Source organism: Tachysurus fulvidraco, chromosome 13 (genome assembly GCF_022655615.1).
Source record: "Tachysurus fulvidraco isolate hzauxx_2018 chromosome 13, HZAU_PFXX_2.0, whole genome shotgun sequence".
Taxonomy (NCBI): Eukaryota; Metazoa; Chordata; class Actinopteri; order Siluriformes; family Bagridae; genus Tachysurus; species Tachysurus fulvidraco.
The window spans coordinates 5,832,751-5,858,471 of record NC_062530.1 but is presented as its reverse complement, the minus strand read 5'-3'; the positions used below and the strand labels follow the sequence as shown (position 1 = coordinate 5,858,471).

At 38.5% G+C, this 25,721-nt stretch overlaps 1 protein-coding gene across 9 annotated transcripts in view; it reads right to left on the bottom strand.

Annotated features, from left to right (window-relative positions):
* Positions 1-25,435, bottom strand: part of LOC113634363 (glycosyltransferase family 92 protein F13G3.3-like) — a 36,369-nt gene extending 10,934 nt beyond the window's left edge. The window contains exons 1-3 of one of the 9 annotated variants that reach the window (XM_027133537.2): positions 15,350-15,488; positions 14,239-14,398; positions 6,648-8,192 (exon numbers count right to left, since the gene is read on the bottom strand). In XM_027133537.2, the coding sequence (XP_026989338.1) occupies positions 6,842-7,978 (1,137 nt within the window). In that variant the 5' untranslated portion in view covers positions 7,979-8,192; positions 14,239-14,398; positions 15,350-15,488 and the 3' untranslated portion in view covers positions 6,648-6,841. Of the gene's footprint in view, positions 1-6,647; positions 8,193-8,558; positions 8,687-14,238; positions 14,399-15,349; positions 15,494-20,558; positions 22,235-25,321 lie in introns of those variants that run through there. The other 8 variants (XM_047822185.1, XM_047822186.1, XM_027133310.2 and 5 more) reach the window with 8 other exon arrangements.
* Between the last annotated feature and the right edge of the window lie 286 nt (positions 25,436-25,721).

Genomic DNA, 25,721 nt, shown 5'->3' with positions numbered 1-25,721 from the left:
GGGCCTCCTCCCGGTTGGACATGCCCGGAACACCTCCCCAGGGAGGCGTCCAGGAGGCATCCGAAACAGATGCCCGAGCCACCTCAGCTGACCCCTCTCAATGTGGAGGAACAGCGGCCCTACTCTGAGCTCCTCCCGAGTGACTGAGCTCCTCACCCTATCTCTAAGGGAGCGCCCAGCCACCCTGCGGAGGAAACTCATTTCGGCCGCCTGTATCCGGGATCTTGTCCTTTCGGTCATGACCCAAAGCTCATGACCATAGGTGAGGGTAGGAACGTATATCAACTGGTAAATAGAGAGCTTCACCTTATGGCTCAGCTCTTTCCTCACCGCAACAGATCGGTATATCGACTGCATCACTGCAGAAGATACACCGATCCACCTGTCGATCTCCCTCTCCATCCTTCCCTCACTCGTGAACAGGATCCCAAGATACTTAAATTCCTCCACTTGAGGCAGGAGCTCTCCACCAACCTGAAAGGGGCAAGCCACCCTTTTCCAGCTGAGAACCATGGCCTCAGACTTGGAGCTGCTGATTCTCATCCCCGCCACTTCACACTCGGTCCTGATTTGAAGAAGCCAACAGGACAACATCATCTGCAAAAAGCAGAGACGAAATCCTGTGGTCCCCAAACCGGACTCCCTCCGGCCCCCAACTGCATATATTTATATTTCATATAAATAATGAACAGGACCAATGACAAAGGGCAGCCCTGCCAGAGTCCAACATGCACCGGGAACAAGTCTGACTTACTGCCGGCAATGCGAACCAAACTCTTGCTCCGGGCATATAGGGACCGGACAGCCCTTAGCAGATGGCCCCGGACCCCATACGCCCAGAGCACCCCCCACAGGTCACCACGAGGGACACAGTGGAATGCCTTCTCCAGATCCACAAAGCACATGTGGACTGGTTGGGCAAACTCCCATGAACCCTCCAGCAACCTAGTGAGGGTATAGAGATGGTCCAGTGTTCCATGCCCAGGACGAAACCCTCATTGTTCCTCCTTAATCCGAGGTTCGACTATCGGCCGAATTCTCCTCTCCAATACCCTGGCATAGACTTTTCTGGGGAGGCTGAGGAGTGTGATCCCCCTGTAGTTGGAACACATCCTCCGGTCCCCCTTCTTAAACAGAGGGACCACCACCCCAGTCTGCCAGTCCAGAGGCACTGTCCACAACCGCCACGCGATGTTGCAGACGCATGTCAACCAATACAGCCCCACAACATCCAGAGACTTAAGGTATTCAGGGCGGATCTCATCCACCCCCGGTGCCTTGCCACCAAGGAGCTCACTACCTCAGAGACCTCAGCTTGGGGCATCGACGAGTCCACAACCAAGCCCTCTGCCTCTGCTTCCTCAGTGGAAGACATGTTGGTGGGGTTGAGGAGATCCTCCAAGTACTCCTTCCACCATCCGAGGATGTCACCAGTCGAAGTCAGCAGATTCCCACTCCCACTGTAAACAGTGTGCGCAGGGCACTGCTTCCCCCTCCTAAGGCACCGGACTGTTTGCCAGAATTTCTTCAAGGCCAACCGATAGTCCTTCTCCATGGCCTCACTGAACTCCTCCCAGACCCGAGTTTTTGCCTCTGCAACCACCCAGGCTGAAGCTCACTTGCCCCTCCGGTACCTATCAGCTGCCTCCGGAGTCCCCTGAGCCAACCAGGCTCGATAGGACTCCTTCTTCAGCTTGACTGCATCCCTTACTTTTGGGGTCCACCACCGGGTTCGAGGATTACCGACACGACAGGCACCGGAGACCTTACGGCCACAACTCCGTGCGGCTGGTTGAAGCTCTGCCGGAGGTGATAGTTGAAGATCTCTCTAACAGGAGACTCTGCCAAACGTTCCCAGCAGACCCTCACAATACGTTTGGTGGTGATCAGTTGACAGCTCCGCCCCTCTCTTTACCCGAGTGTCCAAGACATACGGCTGGAGGTCAGATGAAACAACCACAAAGTCGATCATCGACTTCCGACCTAGGGTGTCCTGGTGCCATGTGTACTGATGGACACCCTTATGCTTGAACATGGTGTTCGTTATGACTAGCACAGAAGTCCAATAACAGTACACCACTCGGGTTCAGGTTGGGGGGCCGTTCCTCCCAATCACGCCCCTCCAGGTGTCACTGTCGCTGCCCACGTGAGCGTTGAAGTCCCCCAGTAGAACGACGGAGTCCATGGTCGGGGCGCTTTCTAGCACCCCTCCCAGAGACGCCAAGAAGGTCTGGTACTCTATACTGCCATTTGGCCCAAATAACAGTGAGAGACCTCTCCCCAACCCGAAGGCGCAGGGAAACAAATCTCTCGTTCACCGGGGTAAACTCCAACACATGGCTGCTGAGCTGGGGGGCTATGAGCAAGGCCACACCAGCCCGTCGCCTCTCACCGTGGGCAACTCCAGAGTAGTAGAGAGTCCAGAGGAGTTGGGTTCTAGAGCCCAAGAGCTCCCTAGAGTCAAATTCTGTGTCCAGAGATTGGGTCGCCGAGGCTCCCGCCTTTGACTGCCATCCAATCCACATTGCACCAGCCCCTTACGGTTTCTCCTGCAGGTGGTGGGCCCACAGGAGATCAGCCCCACGTCGCTCCTTTGGGCTGAGCCCGGCCGGGCCCCATGGGGTAAGAACCGGCCACCTGGCGCTCACATGCGAGCCCCAACCCCGGGCCTGGCTCCAGGGTGGGGCCCCGTTTGCGCCATACCGGGCGATGTCACGGACCTTGCATTAATTTTCTTCATAAGAGGTTTTTGAACCGCTCTTTGTCTGGTCTGACTCCTAGGACCTGTTTGCCTTGGGAGACCCTACAAGGGGCAGAAAGCCCAAGACAACATAGCTCCTAGGATCATTCAGGCACGCAAACCCCTCCACCACAATAAGGTGGCGGTTCAAGGAGGGGATTGATTGGTTGTTTCAAATTTTATATTTTATTAAAATATATTACTTATGTGTCACCCAAGCTAGGGCATGGATTTGTCACTAAACTATTAAAATTAATTTTATTTCTAGATCCCTAATGAGCAGATCACAGTAGAAAAGACAATGTAACATTAAAACATTAAAAAATACGTTGAAAGGATGTTCAGTACAAGCAAATTTTCAATAAGCCCCAAGATAAAAGCATTTTCAAGTGGACAGTGAGTGCCTTTGAACTTCAGACATAACATGTTTTTGAGGACGGTAGGTGACATTTTCCAGCAATGCAGCAAAGCTAAAAAAGGTTAAACTTTTTTTGGTAAGTACAGAGTGATGGTGCAATGACTACCAATTGGAATGCAGACAACAGAGCCCATATGATCTGTAGCAAAGAGCATACACTGCTTATTCTTCATCTAGCATGCTATGATACATATTTACATTGGTGAATTTTATATACAAACAGAATGTTTAATTTTATCAGCAAGAAAACTGATTTTCACAACAGTGCTGCTAAGGCTTAAAGGACGTCGGGTAATCCTGGACACAGGTATGTGTGATAATGTGTGTTATGTGTGATATATAAAATAATAAAATTCCTTCAATATGAAGCCCCTTGATATCTTCTCAAGCATCACTAAATTGTCTATTGTGTGTGAATCTGGTACCCCATCCAGGATGTCCACTGCTTTCTCCCTTGGGATAGACTTCAGATTCCCTCTGACCCTGTGTTGGATGATCTGTACTGCTTTTGCTGTGGCACAATTGATGATTTAAATGCATTTCAGGGTTGTATATTGGACATATTTTTAGAGATATGTCATTTGATTCCTGTCAAACTGATTCCTACCAAAATATTTGCAATTTGTGCACTCTAAAAAATAAAACGCTGGCTCAACTTAAAAAAATTAAGGTAACAATTTGCATGCATCTTTTTAAGTAGCTTCAACTCAGTCATTATTAAGTAGATATCATGTACCTTTTATAGTTAGACTAACCCAATTTGTTTAGTAAAACCAACATGATTTGACTTAACCTCTAAGAGCTTAATTAAGTTGAAACAACTTAATTTTAATTTCAAAGTTTTGGTGATATTAAGTGGTCAAATTACATAATTTAAGCTATTCTAACTTCTTTATTTTGATTCCATTCTACTTAGATATGTCCATGCAAATTGTTACCTAACAACAGTAACTTATTTCACTTCAGTCAGGAGAAATAACACAGCAATTCCAGTTTTATGATGAAACTGGTTTATTATAAAACCAATGTCAACTTGTGTACAAGAAGAGTGCTTTGACAAAACAATGCTTTGACAAAAAGATAATTATCCAGGACTAAAGTATTTTTTTCAAGTAAAGTCAAGTAAAGAATCAAGTATTTTTCTGGTAGGTACATATCAGAATAAAATAAAATAATAACAATAAATCACAGGGAACGTGGAAAATGAATTCCTACAACAGACACAATTGTCAGCTTATTGGGTCCACCTAGCTGAAACTAAAAGTTTTCTTCCTTTTTTTTAAAATTTTTTGCAAAGTATTAATTTTTACCTTCATCACATAAACTACAGCTGCCATAAAGTCTCAAACAAATACAACACTGTAACCTTCATGTAAAAAATTGTCAAAATTACAGCTTCTGTATGTGTATGCACAACAAAACTTTTACATGTAACATTTCAGGAATACAACAGTTTACTGTTTAAAGACATTACCTTCGGCCTAGCTTTCAGCTCAAGAATTATTTTCTGAAACACCTCAAAAGTATTTTTTAGTTCCTTTGGGTAGCTGAGGTTGAGAGCATATACCAGCCCTAGCAGGACACAGGCTCTGGATACATCCAGGTCTTGCAGGACTTCCGTTCCCTCAATAATAATACTGGCATTGGCTGGGTCAAAATTTGTGGCACCTCATCATCCTAAGTAGATCAAAATCAATGTCAGTGTTTTAAGACAAGGAAAGGAACAGGACATTAGACACATGAGTTAAATCTTAGGAGTTAAAACTTACTACACATGAAAAATTGCAAACTTAAAGAAATGTCAGCTGCCTAACCATCAAACATAATGCTGCAGATTGTATATGAAAGAAAAATAAAAACTCAAATGTTGTAATGGCAAATTTACAAAAAGCTCAAGGTTTACAAGGTTACAAGATGGATCAACTGTGAAAACGTCACAGCAGATAAAAATGGCATGCACACACATTGTCATGTTAGGTATTGTGCTTAAATTAACTTGCTTATTAGTTAACTATTTAACTTGTTACAGGTTTATGTATGTATGTATGTATGTATGTATGTATGTATGTATGTATGTATGTATGTATGTACATGTATGTATACATACTGTATGTGTGTGTGTGTGTGTACGTATGTATGTATGTACATACATGTATGCATATGTGTGTGTGTGTTTGTGTGTGTGTGTGTGTGTCTTAATCAACCCAGTGTAAACTTTAAATTCGGACGACACTAAACATGTTCGATATCAATTAACATCATTTAGCTGCCACTGTAAAACAAAACGTAAAGCCTATTTTGAACACACTAGCTAGCTAAACGTCTATTATCTTTAGAATCGATGAGTTAGCTTAGCTCAAACTGTCTTTTCAGTTTAGTGTGTGACAACAACGATTTACTTAAGTAAAGTTTGCCGCATTCATTTTGTTTCATATTTAGGTTTATATGTATTTTGTCCACCGTGGAGGAAAGCTGATTTTGAGGAAAACGCGGTTGTAGCCGCCTCACTACATTATTACGAGAGAAAAGAGGTGTAGCGTTTAGCTCAGGAGTTATTGACTCGGGAAACTCGAATCTGTGAATCTGCGGACAACTTTACTTAAGTCAACGATTTTTTGTGCATACAGTTGGTAGCTGCTGAGATTAAAACAAAGCAAAAATATTAACTTACCTATATAGCCTCGATTCTCCTGTTTCTCCGGCTCCTAGTAGTCCTTCTCTGGCAGAAAAACACGTCCGGGCAAATTCCACCTTTACTCAACTTCTAAAGGATGCTCACTAGATATACAAGTTTCACTAACTTAATATTTTTCTGTTGTTACGAGAAGGTAAAAGTGTGTGTTCAAAATCGATATATAATTATGTTAAGACAGCATTCTTTATTTTAATTTTGAAAGACTTATTAAAATGAGTTATCAACTCACCAATACAAGTACATATTACAAACTTAATTATTTTATGCTGAAAATATTGTTTATTTTAAGTTTTACAAACTAACCCCATGAATCATTTTTTAGAGTGTGTACAATTGCCTTTGGAAACCTTAATTTTAATCTGTTTTTACAATTGGCTTAATTCAGGCACTCTTTCAATTGAAATAATAGGCCATTATAAAACTTTCTGTCCTCAAATTAGTTCCTAATATCACAGCTTACAGGTTGGCTAACCAGAGGCTTGCTTTTGACAGCACTACAGACAGATGTCTGGGGCGATTGCTGAAGATTGTGATTATTTCCTTCCATTGGTGCTGTCTACGAATGTGAAGCTGTCTACTGCCATCATAGGTACTATTCAGATTGACTCTATTGTAATAAAAATTGTCAGCAGCTGCAAATAAAACAATTTAAATAAAAATTAGAATAAGCAAATAGTCACTTTTACAGGCTTTGTATTTTTGTGTCAGTGGACATTCATATGCTTTCATGATACCTTTTAGGTGCCTGACAACATGCTGAACAGTTTAATCCTCCTGAATAAATGCTTAAATGCTTATATTTCATAAAAAAATATTTTATTAAGAAATATTCTTTGGAAATGTACCGCTTCCTGTCTTGTACAATTCAGCTAAACTCTCCAGCTTTATCAGCGTGCATTTGGTATGTTTAGATTTGCTTGGCATGTTTATATAAAATGGCTTCTTTACTCTTAACATATCATGACCATACTTTTTACATATACTTGTTTTACACTTTTGGCAATTTTAGTACAATATGAAGCACTTCAGAAACAGCAGGTATCAGCCTATCTGCATAGTCTCTGAGATGAGTGTCCAGTATGATTTTATTTGTTAACGCATCTTCTTTCTTAAAGTTCTTTATGTGATACATGCGGGCAACTTCAGGGTTCACTCTCACAGTACCCTTCATTGATTTCAACAATCCATGGACTGTAGTTTCAAACACTAGACGAGGATTTACAATAACTTTGAAATTATTGAATTTTGAAGGATCATTGATTAACTTATAAACATATTCTAAAATGTTTTGTCCCGGAACCTTCTTCCAGGAGTCTGGTGAATACTTTTTGGATTTTGGATCCTTCAAGTAAATAGGAAAAAAATTATTCTCAAACTCAAATCCCACCTCCTGACCATATTTCCTCTCCAATTCAGGCAGAAGCTCTGCCCAATTGTTAAAATTCAAAGGTAGAATGAATTCATCCAGATCTTGAAGAGCTACATAGTGACTCTTGTACATGTAACGATACAAACAGTCATTAAGTGCTGCGATTTGCCCAAAGTAGTGTAGTTCCCCTGGCGATACCTGCTTCTTCCAGCCTCTGGATACATTAATGTAGGACGATACACTCCAAGGGATGAGCTCCACAAAGTTCTGACTGACGTAATAATCCAGGACCTTCTGTGTATCTTTACTGCAGTTGGTTTTGTAAATAGCTACCTTCTGGACACCGAGTATCCTGAACATCTCCATGGCCTGAACAAGCAGCAATACATTCTCATAGTCATACATGGCAGAAATGCAAACTGTGAATTCATAGGGAAAAACTTCCTGTTTCTGTTGATTCCTAACAGGTTGGAAGGCATGAATATCCTGCAGTAATCCATTCTCTTTAGGTGATTTGGGAGTGATAGCCACATGTGTTGGTGTTGGACACTCTTCCGGTATTTGGCATATAATATCAGCAGTGCCGTACTCAAACCCATAGTGATCAGAGTGAATGTTTAAAGAAGCAGATACTGACACATTCTTCCCATTGCAGCACAGCATGCATTGATACTCTGCATTTTCACTGAGAAGCACTATAGCAATTGTTCTTATCCTCTTCACCTCTTGTCGGTGCTCTACATAGGAGCCAACCATGTATGTTTTAAGATTGGTGACTTTAATGATTGGGTCATTTTTCACTTTCCCTTCGCATGCGAGAAGGTTTGACTTTTTCCAGTGAGGGTAATAGTCAGGCTTCCGATATTTCACAGGTTTTAAACCAGTCAGGAAATATCTCACAAATATGAGCACAACAATGACAATTAGGATAAAGAGGGTCTTTGGAGCAACAAACTGCCGTGAGATTCTACTGTGAAAGAAAAAAGAAAGAATAATCAGTTAGACAATGTGTATATATACTGTACATTCTGAACAGTTTGAACAGCAGATCCATAATGTAGGACTATGTATTATTTTGATTATAGGACTATGAGAGAATTGTACTGAAAGCACCAATACAAGACTGCTCTAAAACAGGATACACTAATTTGAATATACTAATATATATATTAAAGTTGAATTTAGTTGTGTGAAATGTCTAGTTCAAACCCGTTATTCAACTCTTCACGAAAACAAAACCAAGACCAGAAAATAATTAATTTAAAATATCTTATGCTTTAAAAATAGTTTACTAGAAATGCAAACCTGTAATGAGATGAACATTAAATTGCTTTACCTGCAAATAACAGCAGTCTGTGTTTCCATCTTGTTTTTTTGTGCAGTGTGTGTGTGTGTGTGTGTGTGTGTGTGTGTGTGTGTGTGTGTGTGTGTGTGTGTGTGTGTGTGTGTGAGAGAGTGTTTGTGTGTGTGTGTGTGTGTGTGTGTGTGTGTGTGTGTGTGTATGGGTCAAGTCAAGTCAAGAAGCTTTTATTGTCATGTCAACCACATTTAGCTGTTGCAGTACACAGTGAAATTAGACAAAAGAGCATGTGCAAAGAGGGTTTGTGAGTGTTCGTGCGCATGTGTAATCTGGGAGGGTCTGTGTCAGTTCAGTTCATTATCAGGTAAATAATAAATACATACACCCTCACAATTTATTTGTATTGTTCTGTCAAGAAGACAAAACATGAACATGATCTATAGGATATGTGGTTTTGCATGTTTAAACATCATGCTGTTATCACTTAGGGTTTATTCACTTTGTTGTGTTGTGGAAGTTTGAGTTTTTAGAGTTTTAAAGTATAAAGTGTCACACTGGTAGGCACGGGCAAGAATAAAAAGAGTTTCACAATTTATTGTGTTCTCTGCCACGCAGCAGGACCCAACACTCCTTGTATAGCATCAGTAAGGCCGGGCCCTGATCATCGAATACATCAAGATTTTATCCCCATCTCCAGTCCCCTCTGTCCTTCTCATAATCTAAGCCAGAGGTATTTAACTAAAATTTAAAGAGGTCAAGTAAGAGAAAATTTCTTGATTGAATTTCTTCATAATGTCTAACTAGTTAGTGTGATATATATATTTAAGTAGCCTAGTAGTTGTATCAACATCTGCAAGCAATCAATACCTGACTGTTAAATCAAACAACAGTATGTGACGTGACATACGGCTAAGTACGGTGACCAATACTCAGAATTCGTTCTCTGCATTTAACCCATCCAAAGTGCACACACACACACACACCGTGAACACACACCCGGAGCAGTGGGCAGCCATTTATGCTGCGGCGCCCGGGGAGCAGTTGGGGGGTTCGGTGCCTTGCTCAAGGGCACCTCAGTCGTGGTCGGCCCGAGATTCGAACCCACAACCTTCAGATTACGAGTCAGACTCTCTAACCATTAGGCCACGACTTGCCCCATAGAACTGATCATATGTATGATTGTAGATATGTATAATGTTCTCTCATTAAGTAAATAAAAGTAGGGCTACATTTCAAAATAAGAGGAAATAAATAAAATGTGAAAATTGTGTATGTTTAAATAAAGTGCTTTCCGTTTTATATCTCACTCCCCCAATTTTTGCTAACAACCCATGGCAATGACAGTTTCTAGCCACAACAGCTACAAGGTAAAAGCATAGAAGAACAAGGCCTTACAAACATCTTTAGAGGAAAGATTTCCACCACAGTTGCCAGCTACTTTGACAATAATGGCTGCATTTTAATTTATTTTCAGAGGACAGTAAATCTACACCTCTATATAAGCAGCACATTGACTACTCTAAAATATATCCAATTTTAATTTCTATAGTATTGTCCCTTGAGAAAATATACTAAAGCGGTTGCTGAAATGCAAGGAGTGTACTGACTTTTGAGGGTACTGTATATTTATTTATATAAAACACAACTGACCAGTTCATAGCATCATAGCATAATAGCATGTTTAAAAAAGAGTCAGCACTGGCACTGCTCAAACTGGGGCTGTTGATATATTTATTACGACTCCTAAATTAGTCATTGTCAAGTTCCAAAACTATTCTAAATCAGGGGTGTCGAGTAACGAAGTACAAATACTTCGTTACTTTACTTAATTAGAAATTTTGAGTATCTATACTTTAATGGAGTAATTATTTTTAGCTTTTAACTTCTACTTCTTACATTTTCACGCAATTACTTGTACTTTCTACTCCTTACATTTTAAAAATAGCCTCGTTACTAATATTTCATTTCCGCTTGTCATCATTAAAAAAAATCCTTCAAGATAAAACGCGCCATCCAAAAAATAAAATAAAATAAAATAAAATAAAATAAAATAAAATAAAACTCGCGCCATCCGGATAGAAAGAATGTGATTGTGGTTGGATGAGAAGTATAAACATTGTACCAATCCGACACCCTATTGGTTTGTACGCGACCCATCGCACCTGCACATGACACAAATCACGTGACACTTCAGTTACCCAACGCTGGACATAGCAGATGGAGCCAAGTACGAAGGTGTCTGTCAGAGGTTCAAAACTCAATGTCTTAACAACCAAGCACCAGCACCAGCGAGGAAGCTGGTAGCCAGGAAGACCAACCAACCCCAACCCTTATACATCCATGGCTGTACCTAGAAGAATGTTTTAAATGGTTAGATGGAAAAATAAGCCATTGCGAATGCTCTGTAAGCTACGCACACCCAAATTCCACGAGCTAATGGCTTTCAAAAACTCGCCGTCTAATCTAAAAAAGCATATTGAGGTAAGCTGAAATTTTGTTATCAGTCAATTATTAACAAATTTAACTTTAGCCAAATGTTATCTGAGCTTAAATTATTGCTATATTTGTAAGTTAAATGTGCAAACCTATAGTTTTTGTTATCAGTCAATTATTGACAATATTGTAGTGACCTAGTAACGTAATAATAATGATAAATTTGCAATGTTTGCTGTGGCAAACTTGGGTTCATGCCAATGGTTTGCTTGTATGGGGTCAGAATTGTTTCGTTATTCTGAATAAATACACTATGATCCACAAATAAATATAAAGAGTTTCACAAATATTTTTACAAATTTCACAAAAAGAAATGAAATTCACAAATAAATAAAATGGGATTTGCAAATTTTTATTTGCAAATTTTTATTTTTATTTATAAATTGTATTTATTTGCGAATTGCTTCCTGCTCATTTGTGGATTGCGTTCTGTGCATTTGTGGATTTGAAACATTTCTAACGTCAAGACTTGCACAAGAATCCACAAATAGGTGGACTCCGCCCACCGTCTACTCCAGCCAATCGGACAACGGTCTCGTGGCGCTGACCAATCGTGGCATGGTCTACCTCAAACCAATCATGTTCTGATTTACTCGCACTATCACAGTGTAATATGTACTGCAAAATACGATTAAAAAAACAAAACAAATAAAAATCATTTGTCGCAGATTCGAGCCCAATCTGGTAACCCTGTATGGATTGTAGCCAGCACTAAGGGTTAGTTCAATTCTGCTTTCTTTGGAAACGATTTCAGAATCATCAATGGGTCCAGGGGTAGTGTGAAGAGCGAGTAAATCAGAACGTGATTGGCTGGAGTAGACGGTGGGCGGAGTCCACCTATTTGTGGATTCTTGTGCACTTCTTGACGTTAGAAATGTTTCAAATCCACAAATGCACAGAACGCGATTCACAAATGAGCAGGAAGCAATTCGCAAATAAATACAATTTATAAAAAAATTTTTATTTGCAAATCCCATTTTATTTATTTGTGAATTTCATTTCTTTTTGTGAAATTTGTAAAAATATTTGTGAAACTCTTTATATTTATTTGTGGATCATAGTGTATTTATTCAGAATAACGAAACAATTCTGACCCCATATGCTTGCTACCAGCAGGCTATGATTCAATATTGCAAACTATTTTGGTGGCTCTGTGTGAGATTTGAAATTCAACTTTAACCAAATGTTATCTGAGCTTATATTGTTACTATATTCAATATTTTTAATTATTTTTAATAGTTAATTGTGCAAAGCTATAATCTACAGCTGGTTGATAAGGTATGATCCTGTCTGTGTATGAGAGTGCGTGTGCCTGTATGGGTCCCTATGGGTCCTTGTAAAGAGGTAATAGGCCGAACTATTAGCCAAATGCTGTTTAAAATGATTTTACTGCTAATTTTCAGTCATGCCAGCAGCTGCTTGTGGTCCTAAAACAGCTTTAAAGGGATAGTTCACCAAAAAGAAAAATTATCATTTTCTAATCCTAGTGTTGTTTTAAATCTGTATGAATTTCTTTTTTATAATAAACTTCTTTTCCTCCTTGAAGAAGACCAGCCTTCTTGAAACGACCCAGCAGTTGGATGCGTACCTGGGGTGCCCAGGAGACACAGTAGAGGTACTGAAGTCCTTCCCAGCTGTGTGCCAGCTATCACTTAAGCTTAATACGGCACTTCCTGCCTCAGCAGCCTGTGAAAGACTGTTTAGTGTTGCAGGGCTGATCTTCAGGCCCAGAAGAGCATGCATTGTCGCAAAGAACTTTGAAAACCATCTGCTTGTGTGGATGAACAAAACCTATTAGTAACTCTTTGTCGCATGTTGATTACCCTGTTGTTGTTTCAGTCCAATGTGTTTGTTTCAGTAAAGGTTATTTATGACATGCCTCTGAAGTTTGACTTTTTGCACCATTTAAATACTTATAGCCAACTAGTCATATCTTCTGCTCCATGAAACACAGCTCAGTAGTACACATATACGTATGGTTCTTTTAATGTATTTGCATTGTACTAAAATGTGTTCTTTTTCAGTGGGCATATACAGTATGTGGCTGAAACAGGTAGCCTAGTGCATCCCAAATTTTTCAACATTATCATATTAATGTAACATTATAGTCATTATAGTCATTGTGGCACAGCCTAAGTGTTTGTCCTTAATGGCATTTCTTTCCTTGCATTACTTTTAAAGTAGTTTTGAAACCAGTACTTTTACTTGAGTAAAAAGCCCTAGTTGATACTTCATCTTCTACAGAAGTATTTTTAAACCCTAGTATCTATACTTCTTTCTGAGTAATGCATGTGAATACGTTTGACACCACTGGTCTAAATTTACAGTAGGATTTCATTTATTTTTTTATTCTACTAATCAGTTAATTGTAAGATATAGTATGTTTAATGATGTATTTGATTTGCTCGACCATTCATTTTGGTGCAGTGGCATGGAGTGATATAAACAGTATACAACTACAAATAATTGGGTTGTGGGAAATAAGACAGAATTAATAATTATTAAGTTGTAAGTGGCACTGTTGGAAAAAATCTTGATATGTGATCTTATTATATGAACTATTACAATTGATGTTGTAGGACATGAGGGTGTAGGCCAGATATTGTAATAGTGTTGAGCTATATGAGTTATATGATTATAATATATGTGTATGTATGTGTATATGTGTATGTGTAAAGGGAACCTGTCCTTTAGGAAAGAACAGAGGAACTAAGGCTTAAAAATAAAAATGCATGTGCAGGCCCAGTCTGGACAAACAAGACAGACTGAGATCATAGTCTAGCAAACTTAAGGAGTCAGCATAAACAGATGCAAAACAATATTATAGAATGCAAAAGCTTAGCTTAGTAATAGTGCAGTACTTATACTAATCAGACAAAACGTAATCATAAGTCAAGTACCACTAATATATGATCCAGTTGATTCTGAACCAGAAGGTTATTTTAATCAAAACCCATAATCCTAACCTATGATCATAAACTTATGTCATAATCATATTCTAAATCAGAATTCCTATACCATAGGTGATTGTAGGTGATAGAGTATCATCATTGATCATTTTATATGTAGAGATGTGATTAATGTAGGTATTATTATAGGTGGATATCTCATACATAGGTTTTTGTGTATGTCACGGTTGTCGTATTCATGTGTATGTATGTGTATACGTATATAGGCATATGATCAGTGGAAATCATATATAAAAAGGTAGAGAAAAACTCACTCCTTGTAATTGTATAAAGTGAGATTGGGAGATTGGTCCACGAGACGTGTCTTCTGTGTGATACGTGGCAGGGAAGAGTACAAGACGTTCTCTGGAGCACATTCATTTTTATCAACAGTTTTGACAACGCAGCATGTTTTTTAATAATAAGGCAGAAGTACTGCAATAGAAAAAAAAAACAAAAGGCCAGACTTGATTTTCGGTAAAAGGCAGACTTGTGTTCCAGTGGCAAGTACAGTGGATATCTTCGACTGGCTACAGAATGACAGATCTTGTAAAGTAGTGTACTATGAGAGTGTATATAATTCAAGGGCTAGAAGGAGGTTACTGAAATGTAATCCAGTAATAATGACAGAAGTACTAAAAGCTCAGTGTAGTGCACATAGTTTCCAGAGAAGCATTGTGTGCAATGCTGCATTTGACTTTTTCTATCTATATTGCAGAAAATGAATGAAAACACATAACAAGGCCCTGCAAGGAAAAAACAACAACTTAACAATATACTACACTACACACTGAAGGGGATCTGATCCACCCTTTGGTCACATCTCACAACCTTGGTGTAACCATAGACAATCAACTGTCAGAAGTATTCGTCTGTTTTTTGTCCACACAGGCTGCTCAGTTACTTGCTCAGTCTCTTGTCATTTCAAGACACTTTTAACAATAAATAAGACACAATAAAGGCAGCTGTTGTTAAGTAAAACCTATTCTGTATCTTTCCTCTTCAGGCGACGCGTTTGAAGTTTCACTTCACAAGTTCAGTGCGTTTAACACACCCCAGTAACTCTGAACGTTACTGCCAGCATCATAATATAAGCTGAAATAATATGTCGATTAATGGTTTCCCTTGTTTTGTGATCTTTTTTGGATAGTCATTTTATATATATATATATATATATATATATATATATATATATATATATATATATATATATATATATATATATATATTAAAGTCGAATCTAGGTAAAGTCGATGTCTACAGTAGTTCAAGACCGTTATTCGCCTCTTAAAGCGAAAACGAAACTAAGACCAGAAAAGAATGAATTTAAAATATTTTACTAGAAATGCAAACCTTTGTAATGAGAGGAAGATTAAATTGTTTTACCTGCGAAGACCAGAAGCCTGCTTATTCATCTTGTTTTTTTGTGCAGTGTGTGTGTGTGTGTGTGTGTGTGTGTGTGTGTGTGTGTGTGTGTGTGTGTGTGTGTGTGTGTGTGTGTGTGTGTGTGCGCGTGCGTGCGTGCGTGTGTGTGTGTGTGTGTTTTGGAGCGCGCGTAAGAGCGGGAGAGTCCTGTGTCAGTCCAGCTGATTATTGGATAAATAATAAACGCCCTCAATAACTCAGAAAAGGGACGTTGAAAACTATAGCATTGCAAAATGCATTAAAACATACAGTTCACTTTCCTTCCATCTAATATTTGTTTCTGTCACTATGTACCTTTTAGACAAAACAGACTATAAAAGACAATGTAGACAGTGTGAGTATTAAATATTAATACAGAATATATGACAGATCAATTATTTACATAAAGTGTGAGAAGTGCATCGTAGTGCAAATAACAGTATTGTGCAGTTTTATGCTTTTGTACAATGTACAGCAGAAGTAGTGTGTGTGACATATACAGATGATGTGATTACTGACAGTTCTGATAATGTAGTACTTATAGATATGATGCAGGGAATATAATTATGGTGAGTTGTTAATAATGACGATTTTCTGGGGAAAGAATCTGTCCTTGTGTCGGGCAGTTTTGGGAAGCAAAGTTCTGTAGCACCTGCCAAAAGGGAGGAGCTGAAAGAGGTTCTGTCCAGGGTGTGAAGGGTCAGTAATGATTTTTCCTGCCCGGTTTCTGAAATGTTGACACAAGGCAGGTTGAGTCAATGAATGACTGATGCTAAATTCTGGCCTTACCAGATTGTGAATAGTCTGTCTAGCATTAACAATCATTAACACCAAGACTACATTTCCCCTGATTCTGATGGGTGACGTTAAAATTAACTGAAGCTCTTGACCTGTATGTGAAATGATTTTATATATCGCACTGCTGCCACATGACTGGATATTTGTTTAGATGTCCAGCTGTTCCTACTAAAGTGAACAATGAGTGTATTATGGTATGTTACATGTTGTGGCAAGTACACTGGATATCCTCGACTGGCTACAGAATGACAGATCTTGTAAAGTAGTGTACTATGAGGTGTAAAGAGAGTGTATATAATTCAGGGGCTAGAAGGAGGTTACTGAAATGTACTCCAGTCATAATAACAGAAGTACTAAAAGCTCAGTGTAGTGCACATAGTTTCCAGAGAAGAAATATTAATATCCTTCCTATCTTGCAGAAAATTGAAGAAAAAACAATAAATAAGACACAATAAAGGCACTTTTTCTTAAGTAAAACCTAATCTGGTACTTTCCTTTTCCGGGTTTTGAAGTTTCACTTCACAAGTTCACAAGATGAATAAAAAATGCCCTCACTAACTCCAAAAAGAGAAGTTGAATAACATATCATCATCCATCTCATATTTGTTTCTTTCACCATGTACCTTTTAGACAAAACAGACAATAGAGGACAATTCAGACAATGTTAGACAATATAGACAGTACGACCATTAAATATGAATACAGAATATATGACAGATCAGTTATGCAGTGTTGTTTAACCCTTGTATTGTCCTCCTATACAAAATAGGAGCACTGAGTCAAATTGACCTTGTCTGTTTTGACTGCTTATAAAAAATGAAGTATATATGATAGCCTTTTTTTCTTTTACCTTTTTAATCTAACTTGTTTCCAACATATTAACATATATTTTGATATATATATATGGTATAATAAACCTTACTTATTTACAGAAATGCCTCAAAATTTGAATTATTTTCACTATAGAGGCAAAAAAGTTGATGCACAATTACAGGCTGGTATATTTCAAGGGTGGGAGATTGTTTTGAAACCATTTTGACCATTTTTAATGCCAGCAAATAATAAAGCTTATAAATCAAAAATTCTACAATTATCACCATTCTGTTTGTAATATCTATTTTACACTTGTAATATCTATTTTGCCCACCTGATGTCATCTGATCAACCAACAACAGGCTACACACACACACACACACACACACATTCACACACACACACACACACACACACACACACACACACACACACACACACACACACACACACACACACACACACACACACACACACACACACACACACACACACACACACACAAATACACGCACTGTATGTATATACAGTGGAAGATTCTAGAAAAGGGGATTTGTTTGATGATAAAGCTTATGAAATATTGCCATGTTTTGAGTAAAATAAGCAGAAATTATTAAATATTATTTTGGATAACCACTGACTTAATGTTGACTGAATGTCGAACATTACTCAGCATCTGCAACTATCTACAGGTCAAAGCTGACTGCAACTAAATTCATAAATAAGAGAGGAAACAAATATGATTTGAATATGAAAACACAACGTGTGTGTGTGTGTGTGTGTGTGTGTGTGTGTGTGTGTGTGTGTGTGTGTGTGTGTGTGTGTGCAGCATCATTTCGGTAGATCATATTTTGCCCTCTGCTAGGCGAAGGTATATCAAAAGTGAGAAATATTTACAAATGTGTAGCTTTTTTTTTCTGGAGGCCTAATGAAATGCAACGCCCAATATGTGTGTGTGTGTGTGTGTGTGTGTGTGTGTGTGTGTGTGTGTGTGTGTGTGTGTGTGTGTGTGTGTGTGTGTGTGTGTGTGTGTGTGTGTGTGTGTGTGTGTGAAATGTTTACAAATGTGTATCTTTTGTTTTGTCTGGAGGCCAACTGAATTGCAATGCCCAATGCTTTGAGCAGTGTTTGACTGTGTGTGTGTGTGTGTGCAGCATCATTTCGGTAGATCATATTTTGCCCTCTGCTAGGCGAAGGCATATCAAAAGTGTGAAATATTTACAAATGTTTGACTTTTTTTCTTTTCTGGAGGCCTAATGAAATGCAATGCCCAATTTGTGTATATGTGTGTGTGCATGTGTGTGTGTGTGTGTGTGGGGGGGGGGGGGTGTGTGTTTTGGGTGCGTGTGTTAGTGGACATTTTATGTGTGCATTTTTGTGTCTGTATGTATGTTTATTGTGCTGAAAAGGGCAAAATTGTGACCTATAGCCCCACTAAATGTGGCTGGGTCAAAATGACCCAAGCGGAACAAAAACGCGTAGTATATATTGTGCTGAACACATAGTTCAACGAAAATAGACAAAATAATTTTTTCTTGCAAAGTTCATAATTTGGAACAATCCTGCTAAATTTCAGGTAAATATGTGGAAGAAAACCAAAGTTATGACGCATTAAATTCTTCCAGCCGGGTCAAACAGACCCAGGGACAATATGAAGGTTAAAGCACTAGAAAGCAATACTTGAGTAAAAGTACAAGTATCGTACTAGAAAAGACTTTGGTAGTAGTGAAAGTCACCTTTTAGAATATTACCCAAGTAAAAGTCTTAAAGTATCTGATATTTACTGTACTTAAGTATCAAAAGTAACTTACTGATATTTCATTTACTTAAGTATTTGAAGTAAAAGTAAAAAGTAAAATTTCAGTGATTTCCGGTAGGCATAAGATGCACTTCATCCGGTAGGAAGAATCTTTCATTCCAATGTAGAGAAACATTTTTTTTGCAAATATTTTGTAGTATTTATGCTAGTACATAAGAACTCACAAAAATAACACACACGTACATAAAAATAATACATACGTACATATATAGTCTAACTGATTATCCTATCTTTCACAGTAGAGTGTCACAGCAGACTGTTACTCCAAAAACCCTCTTTATCTTAGGGCTTTATATATATATTTGCTTGGATCCTCTTATTGCCTCTTATTCTTATTCACTTGTGACACATGTACAGATTTGGTATTGTGTAGATTTTTTTGTGATTTTTGAGATTTTTGTTGTAGTCATACAACAAAAATTCATAATGCATTGTGAAAATAATAAGTAATGTAGTCAAAAGTGATGGTGCTACAAATGCAGCACTAGCATAGTTTCATTTACCAGATACTGTTAACAAACACAAACTGTGTAAAGCATTCTCTTAAAAACAGCCTTGAGTTTATAAAAGTGGAAGGGGAAGTCGCGGCCTCATGGTTAGAGAGTAAGGGTGTTTTCACACCTAGTTCGTTTGAGCCTCCAAACGCTCTCAGAGCGGTTCAGTGTATATATGTGAACAAACCATGTGATCTGAGACCCCTTAAAAGGACCCAGATGCGAATCCGGAGGTGGTCTGCACGCACACTCCGGAGGTAGTCTGAGTACGGTTTGCTTGTGGGTTCGTTTGTGGTTCGATTTGTGTGTGACATGTGAAAGCAATGACGTCCCGGCCCGCTTTGCGTTTCGTTTCGCAAAATGTCCCTGGAGGCTTGCCATTCCTGTAGCCGTGTTCCGTCACTGTGACTGCTGAAAACACCAAACTTTTCGCCATGGCAGGTCGCAGAGTCATGTGGTCTTATGAAGAAAGCTGTGCACTTATTGATATTTGGAAATAGGATGGCATGGATTTTTCACTAAACTATTAAAATTAATTTTATTTCTAGATCCCTAATGAGCAGATAACAGTAGAAAAGACAATGGCAAATTAAAACATTAAAAATTACGTTGAAAGGATGTTCAGTACAAGCAAATTGTCAATAAGTCCCAAGATAAAAACATAGCATTTCTTTAAAAAAGCATTTTCAAGTAGACAGAGAGTGTCTTTGAACTTCAGCCATATGTTTTTGGAGACGATAGGTGACTGTGACCTTTTCCAGCAATGCAGCAAAGCTGAAAAAGATTGAACTTAATTTTTTGTTAAAGTACAGATTGACGGTGCAGTGACTACCAATTGGAATGTAGACAATAGAGCCCATATGATCTGTAGCAAAGAGCATACACTGCTTATTCTTCATCTAGCATGCTATGATACATATTTATATTGGTAAATTTTATATACAAACAGAATGTTTAATTTTATCAGCAAGAAAACTGATTTTCACAAAAGTGCTGCTAAGGCTTAAAGGACGTCTGGTAATCCTGGACACAGGTATGTGTGAGATCAGGTTGAAACTAGGATTATATATTTAAAATAATAAAATTCCTACCAATATGAAGCCCCTTGATATCTTCTCAAGCATCACTAAATTATCTATTGTGTGTGAATCTGGTACCCCATCCAGGATGTCCACTGCTTTCTCTCTTGGGTTAGACTTCAGAATCCCTCTGACCCTGTGTTGGATGATCTGCACTGCTTTTGCTGTGGCACAATTGATGATTTAAATGCATTTCAGGGGTTTTTATTGGACATATTTTTAGAGATATGTCATTTGATTCCTGTCAAACAGAATCCTATCAAAATATTTGCAATTTGTGTACAAATGCATTTGGAAACCTTAATTTTAATCTCTTATTACAATTGGCTTAATTCAGGCACACTTTCAATTGAAATAATAGGCCATTATAAACCTTTTTGTCCTCAAATTAGTTCATAATATCGCAGCTTACAGGTTGGCTAACACAGATATTTTACAGATATTTGTCTAACTCGTCACAGACTTGTTTTACACTTTTGGCAATTTTAGTGCTTTCTGAAGCACTTCAGAAACAGCAGGTATCAGCCTATCTGCATAGTCTCTGAGATGTGTGTCTCTCAGTATGCAGTTATGTTTAAATGCATCATCTTTCTTAATAAAGTTCTTTACGTGATACATGCGGGCAACTTCAGGGTTCACTCTCTGAATACCCTTCACTGATTTCAAAAATCCATGGACTGAAGTTTCAAACACTAGTCGAGGATTTACAATAACTTTGAAATTAGAGAATTTTGACTCATCGTTGTTTTTTAACCTATAAACATATTCTAAAATATTTTCTCCCGGAACCTTCTTCCAGAAGTCTGGTGAATACTCAGATTTTGGATCCTTCAAGTAAAAAGGAAACACATTATTCTCAAAATAAAATCCCACCTGCAGACCGTGTTTCCTCTCCAATTCAGGCAGGAGCTTTGTCCAATTGTTTAAATTCAAAGGTAGAATGAATTCATCCAGATCTTGAAGAGCTACATAGTGACTCTTGTACATGTAACGATACAAACAGTCATTAAGTGCTGCGATTTGCCCAAAGTAGTGTAGTTCCCCTGGCGATACCTGCTTCTTCCAGCCTCTGGATACATTAATGTAGGACGATACACTCCAAGGGATGAGCTCCACAAAGTCCTGACTGACGTAATAATCCAGGACCTTCTGTGTATCTTTACTGCAGTTGGTTTTGTAAATAGCTACCTTCTGTACACCGAGTATCCTGTACATCTCCATGGCCTGCACAAGCAGCAATACATTCTCATAGTCATACATGGTTGAAATGCAAATTGTGAATTCATAGGGAAAAACTTCCTGTTTCTGTTGATTCCTAACAGGTTGGAAGGCATGAATTTTCTGTTGATTCCTAACAGGTTGGAAGGCATGAATATCCTGCAATGATCCATTCTCTTTAGGTGATTTGAAAGTGATAGCCACATGTTCTGGTGTTGGACACTCTTCCGGTATTCGGCACATAATATCAGCAGTGCCGTACTCAAAATCAAAGTGATCAGAGTGAATGTTTAAAGTAGCAGATACTGGCACCTTCGTTCCATTGCAGCACAGCATGCATTGATACTCTGCATTTTCACTGCGAAGCACTATAGCAATTGTCCGTGTCATTTTCACCTCCTGTCGGTGCTCTACATAGGAGCCAACCATGTATGTTGTAAGATTGGTGACTTTAATGATTGGGTCATATTTTACTTTCCATCCGCATGCCGTAAGGTTTGATTTTTTCCATTGAGGGTAAAAATAGTCAGGCTTGTGATATTTCACAGGTTTTAAACCAGTCAGGAAATATCTCACAAATATGAGCACAACAATGATAATTAGGATAAAGAGGGTTTTTGGAGTAACAGACTGCTGTGACACTCTACTGTGAAAGAAAAAAGATAGGATAATAAGTTAGAGTCAATAAAGTTATATATATTGAACACTTTGAACAGCAGATTCTATAATGTAGGACTATGTATTATTATGATTATAGGACTATGAGAGAATTGTACTCAAAGCACCAATACAAGACTGCTCTAATAGAAGATACACTAATTTAAAAATACTAATATATATTAAAGTTGAATTTAGTTGTGTGGGATGTCTAGTTCATCATCAAGACTTAAAAATCTCAACTCATGAATTCTGAGTTAAGTAGGATTCAGACGGTCTGGCATGAAGGTATGGCTGCTATCATGTTGGGACGGTACGGCTGTTATCATGCTGGTAGCAGCCAATTAAAGATGGGAAAATTGTAATTATAAAGGGATGCATATGATCGACAAAATTACTCATACTATGGCATCTGATAAATGTTTGATTGACAGGCCTCAGTGTATCCCAACATTCCCAGCACTTTTACACCACCTAATTCAGCAAGAAATGTTGACACAAAGCAGGTTGAGTCAATGAATGACTAATGCGAAATTCTGGCCTTACAGTGTGTGTGTGTGTGTGTGTGTGTGTGTGTGTGTGTGTGTGTGTGTGTGTGTGTGTGTGTGTAAGAGTGGGAGGGTCCTGTGTCAATTCAGTTGATTATTGGATAAATAATAAACGCCTTCAATAACTCAGAAAAGGGACGTTGAAAACTATAGCATTGCAAAATGCATTAAAACATACAGTTCACTTTCCTTCCATCTAATATTTGTTTCTGTCACTATGTAACTTTTAGACAAAACAGACTATAAAAGACAATATAGACCGTGTGAGTATTAAATATTAATACAGAATATATGACAGATCAATTATTTACATAAAGTGTGAGAAGTGCATGGTAGTGCAAATAACAGTATTGTGCAGTTTTATGCTTTTGTACAATATACAGCAGAAGTAGTGTGTGTGACATATACAGATGATGTGATTACTGACAGTTCTGATAATGTAGTACTTATAGATATGATGCAGGGAATATAATTATGGTGAGTTGTTAATAATGACGATTTTCTGGGGAAAGAATCTGTCCTTGTGTCGGGCAGTTTTGGGAAGCAAAGTTCTGTAGCACCTGCCAAAAGGGAGGAGCTGAAAGAGGTTCTGTCCAGGGTGTGAAGGGTCAGTAATGATTTTTCCTGACCGGTTTCTGAAATGTTGACACAAGGCAGGTTGAGTCAATGAATGACTAATGCTAAATTCTGGCCTTACCAGATTTTGAATAGTCTGTCTAGCATTAACAATCATGAACACCAAGACTACATTTCCCCTCATTCTGATGGGTGATGTTAAAGTTAACTTAAGCTCTTGACCTGTATGTGAAATGATTTTATATATGGCACTGCTGCCATGACTGGATATTTGTTTAGATGTCCAGCTGTTCCTACTAAAGTGAACAATGAGTGTATTATGGTATGTTCCACATTGTGGCAAGTACACTGGATATCCTCGACTGGCTACAGAATGACAGATCTTGTAAAGTAGTGTACTATGTGGTGTAAAGAGAGTGTATATAATTCAAGGGCTAGAAGGAGGTTACTGAAATGTAATCCAGTAATAATAACAGAAGTACTAAAAGCTCAGTATAGTGCACATAGTTTCCAGAGAAGCATTGTGTGCAATGCTGCATTTGACTTTTTCTACTTCGTTTTAGCCACAAGTTGAGTTAACCACACACACACACACACACACACACACACACACACACACACACACACACACACACACACACACACACACACATATATGCATATATATGTGTGTGTGTGTGTGTGTGTGTATGTGTGTTTGTGTGGTTAACCAATGAACTGGTCAACTGTTACGTTGGTTGTTTTTTTCTTTGCACGGCCTTGTTATGTGTTTTCATCAATTTTCTGCAATATAAGTAGAAAAAGTCAAAAAACAACCAACGTAACAGTTGACCAGTTCATTGGTTAACCACACACACACACACACACACACACACACACACACACACACACACACACACACACACACACACACATATATGCATGTGTGTGTGTGTGTGTATGTGTGTGTGTGTGTGTGGTTAACCAATGAACTGGTCACACACACACACACACACACACACACACACACACACACACACACACATACATATACATACATATATGCATATACACATATGCATATACACACATACACATACATACATATATGCATATATATGTGTGTGTGTGTGTGTGTGTGTGTGTGTGTGTGTGTGTGTGTGTGTGTGTGTGTGTGTGTGTGTGTGACCAGTTCATTGGTTATATAATTGAGTGTACATATAATTGGTTATATAATTACATTGCAATATAAGTAGAAAAAGTCAAAAAACAACCAACGTAACAGTTGACCAGTTCATTGGTTAACCACACACACACACACACACACACACACACACACATAAAAGCATGTGTGTGTGTGTGTGTGTATGTGTGTGTGTGTGTGTGTGGTTAACCAATGAACTGGTGACACACACACACACACACACACACACACACACACACACACACACACACACACACACACACACACACACACACACATATATGCATATATATGTGTGTGTGTGTGTGTGTGTGTGTGTGTGTGTGTGTGTGTGTGTGTGTGTGTGTGTGTGTGTGTGTGTGTGTGTGTGGTTAACCAATGAACTGGTCAACTGTTACGTTGGTTGTTTTTTGACTTTTTCTACTTATATTGCAGAAAATTGATGAAAACACATAACAAGGCCGTGCAAAGAAAAAAACAACCAACGTAACAGTTGACCAGTTCATTGGTTAACCACACACACACACATACACACAGATCCTCTTCAGTGTGTAGTTGTGTGTGCATATATATATGTGTGTGTGTGTGTGTGTGTGTGTGTGTGTGTGTGTGTGTGTGTGTGTGTGTCTAGTTCAAAAACATTATTTGCCTCATAAAAACGAAAACAAAATTAAGACCAGGAAAGAATGAACTTAAAATATTTTATGTTTTTAAATATTTTACTAGAAATGTAAACCTTTGCAATGAGAGGAAGATTAAATTGTTTTACCTGCGAAGATCAGCAGTCTGCTTATTCATCTTGTTTTTTTGTGCAGTCTGTGTGTGTGTGTGTGTGTGTGTGTGTGTGTGTGTGTGTGTGAGAGAGAGAGAGAGAGAGAGAGAGAGAGAGAGAGAGAGAGAGAGAGAGAGCGGGAGGGTCCTGTGTCAGTTCAGCTGATTATTGGATAAATAATAAATGCCAGGCCGGTTCCAGACATTTTTTTTAGGGTGGCTTCAGCCCCCTGTGTGTGATCTCAGCCACACTAAAACTATAAATATAATTTTTACTTTCAACAATAAACAATAAATATTACGTTAAAATGTAGGACAAGTCGTCAATGGGAAAGAAAATTATTTATCAGTTTGATCCAAGAACGATTGTTTTTACTTTGCTTTTACGCGCGTGCGTT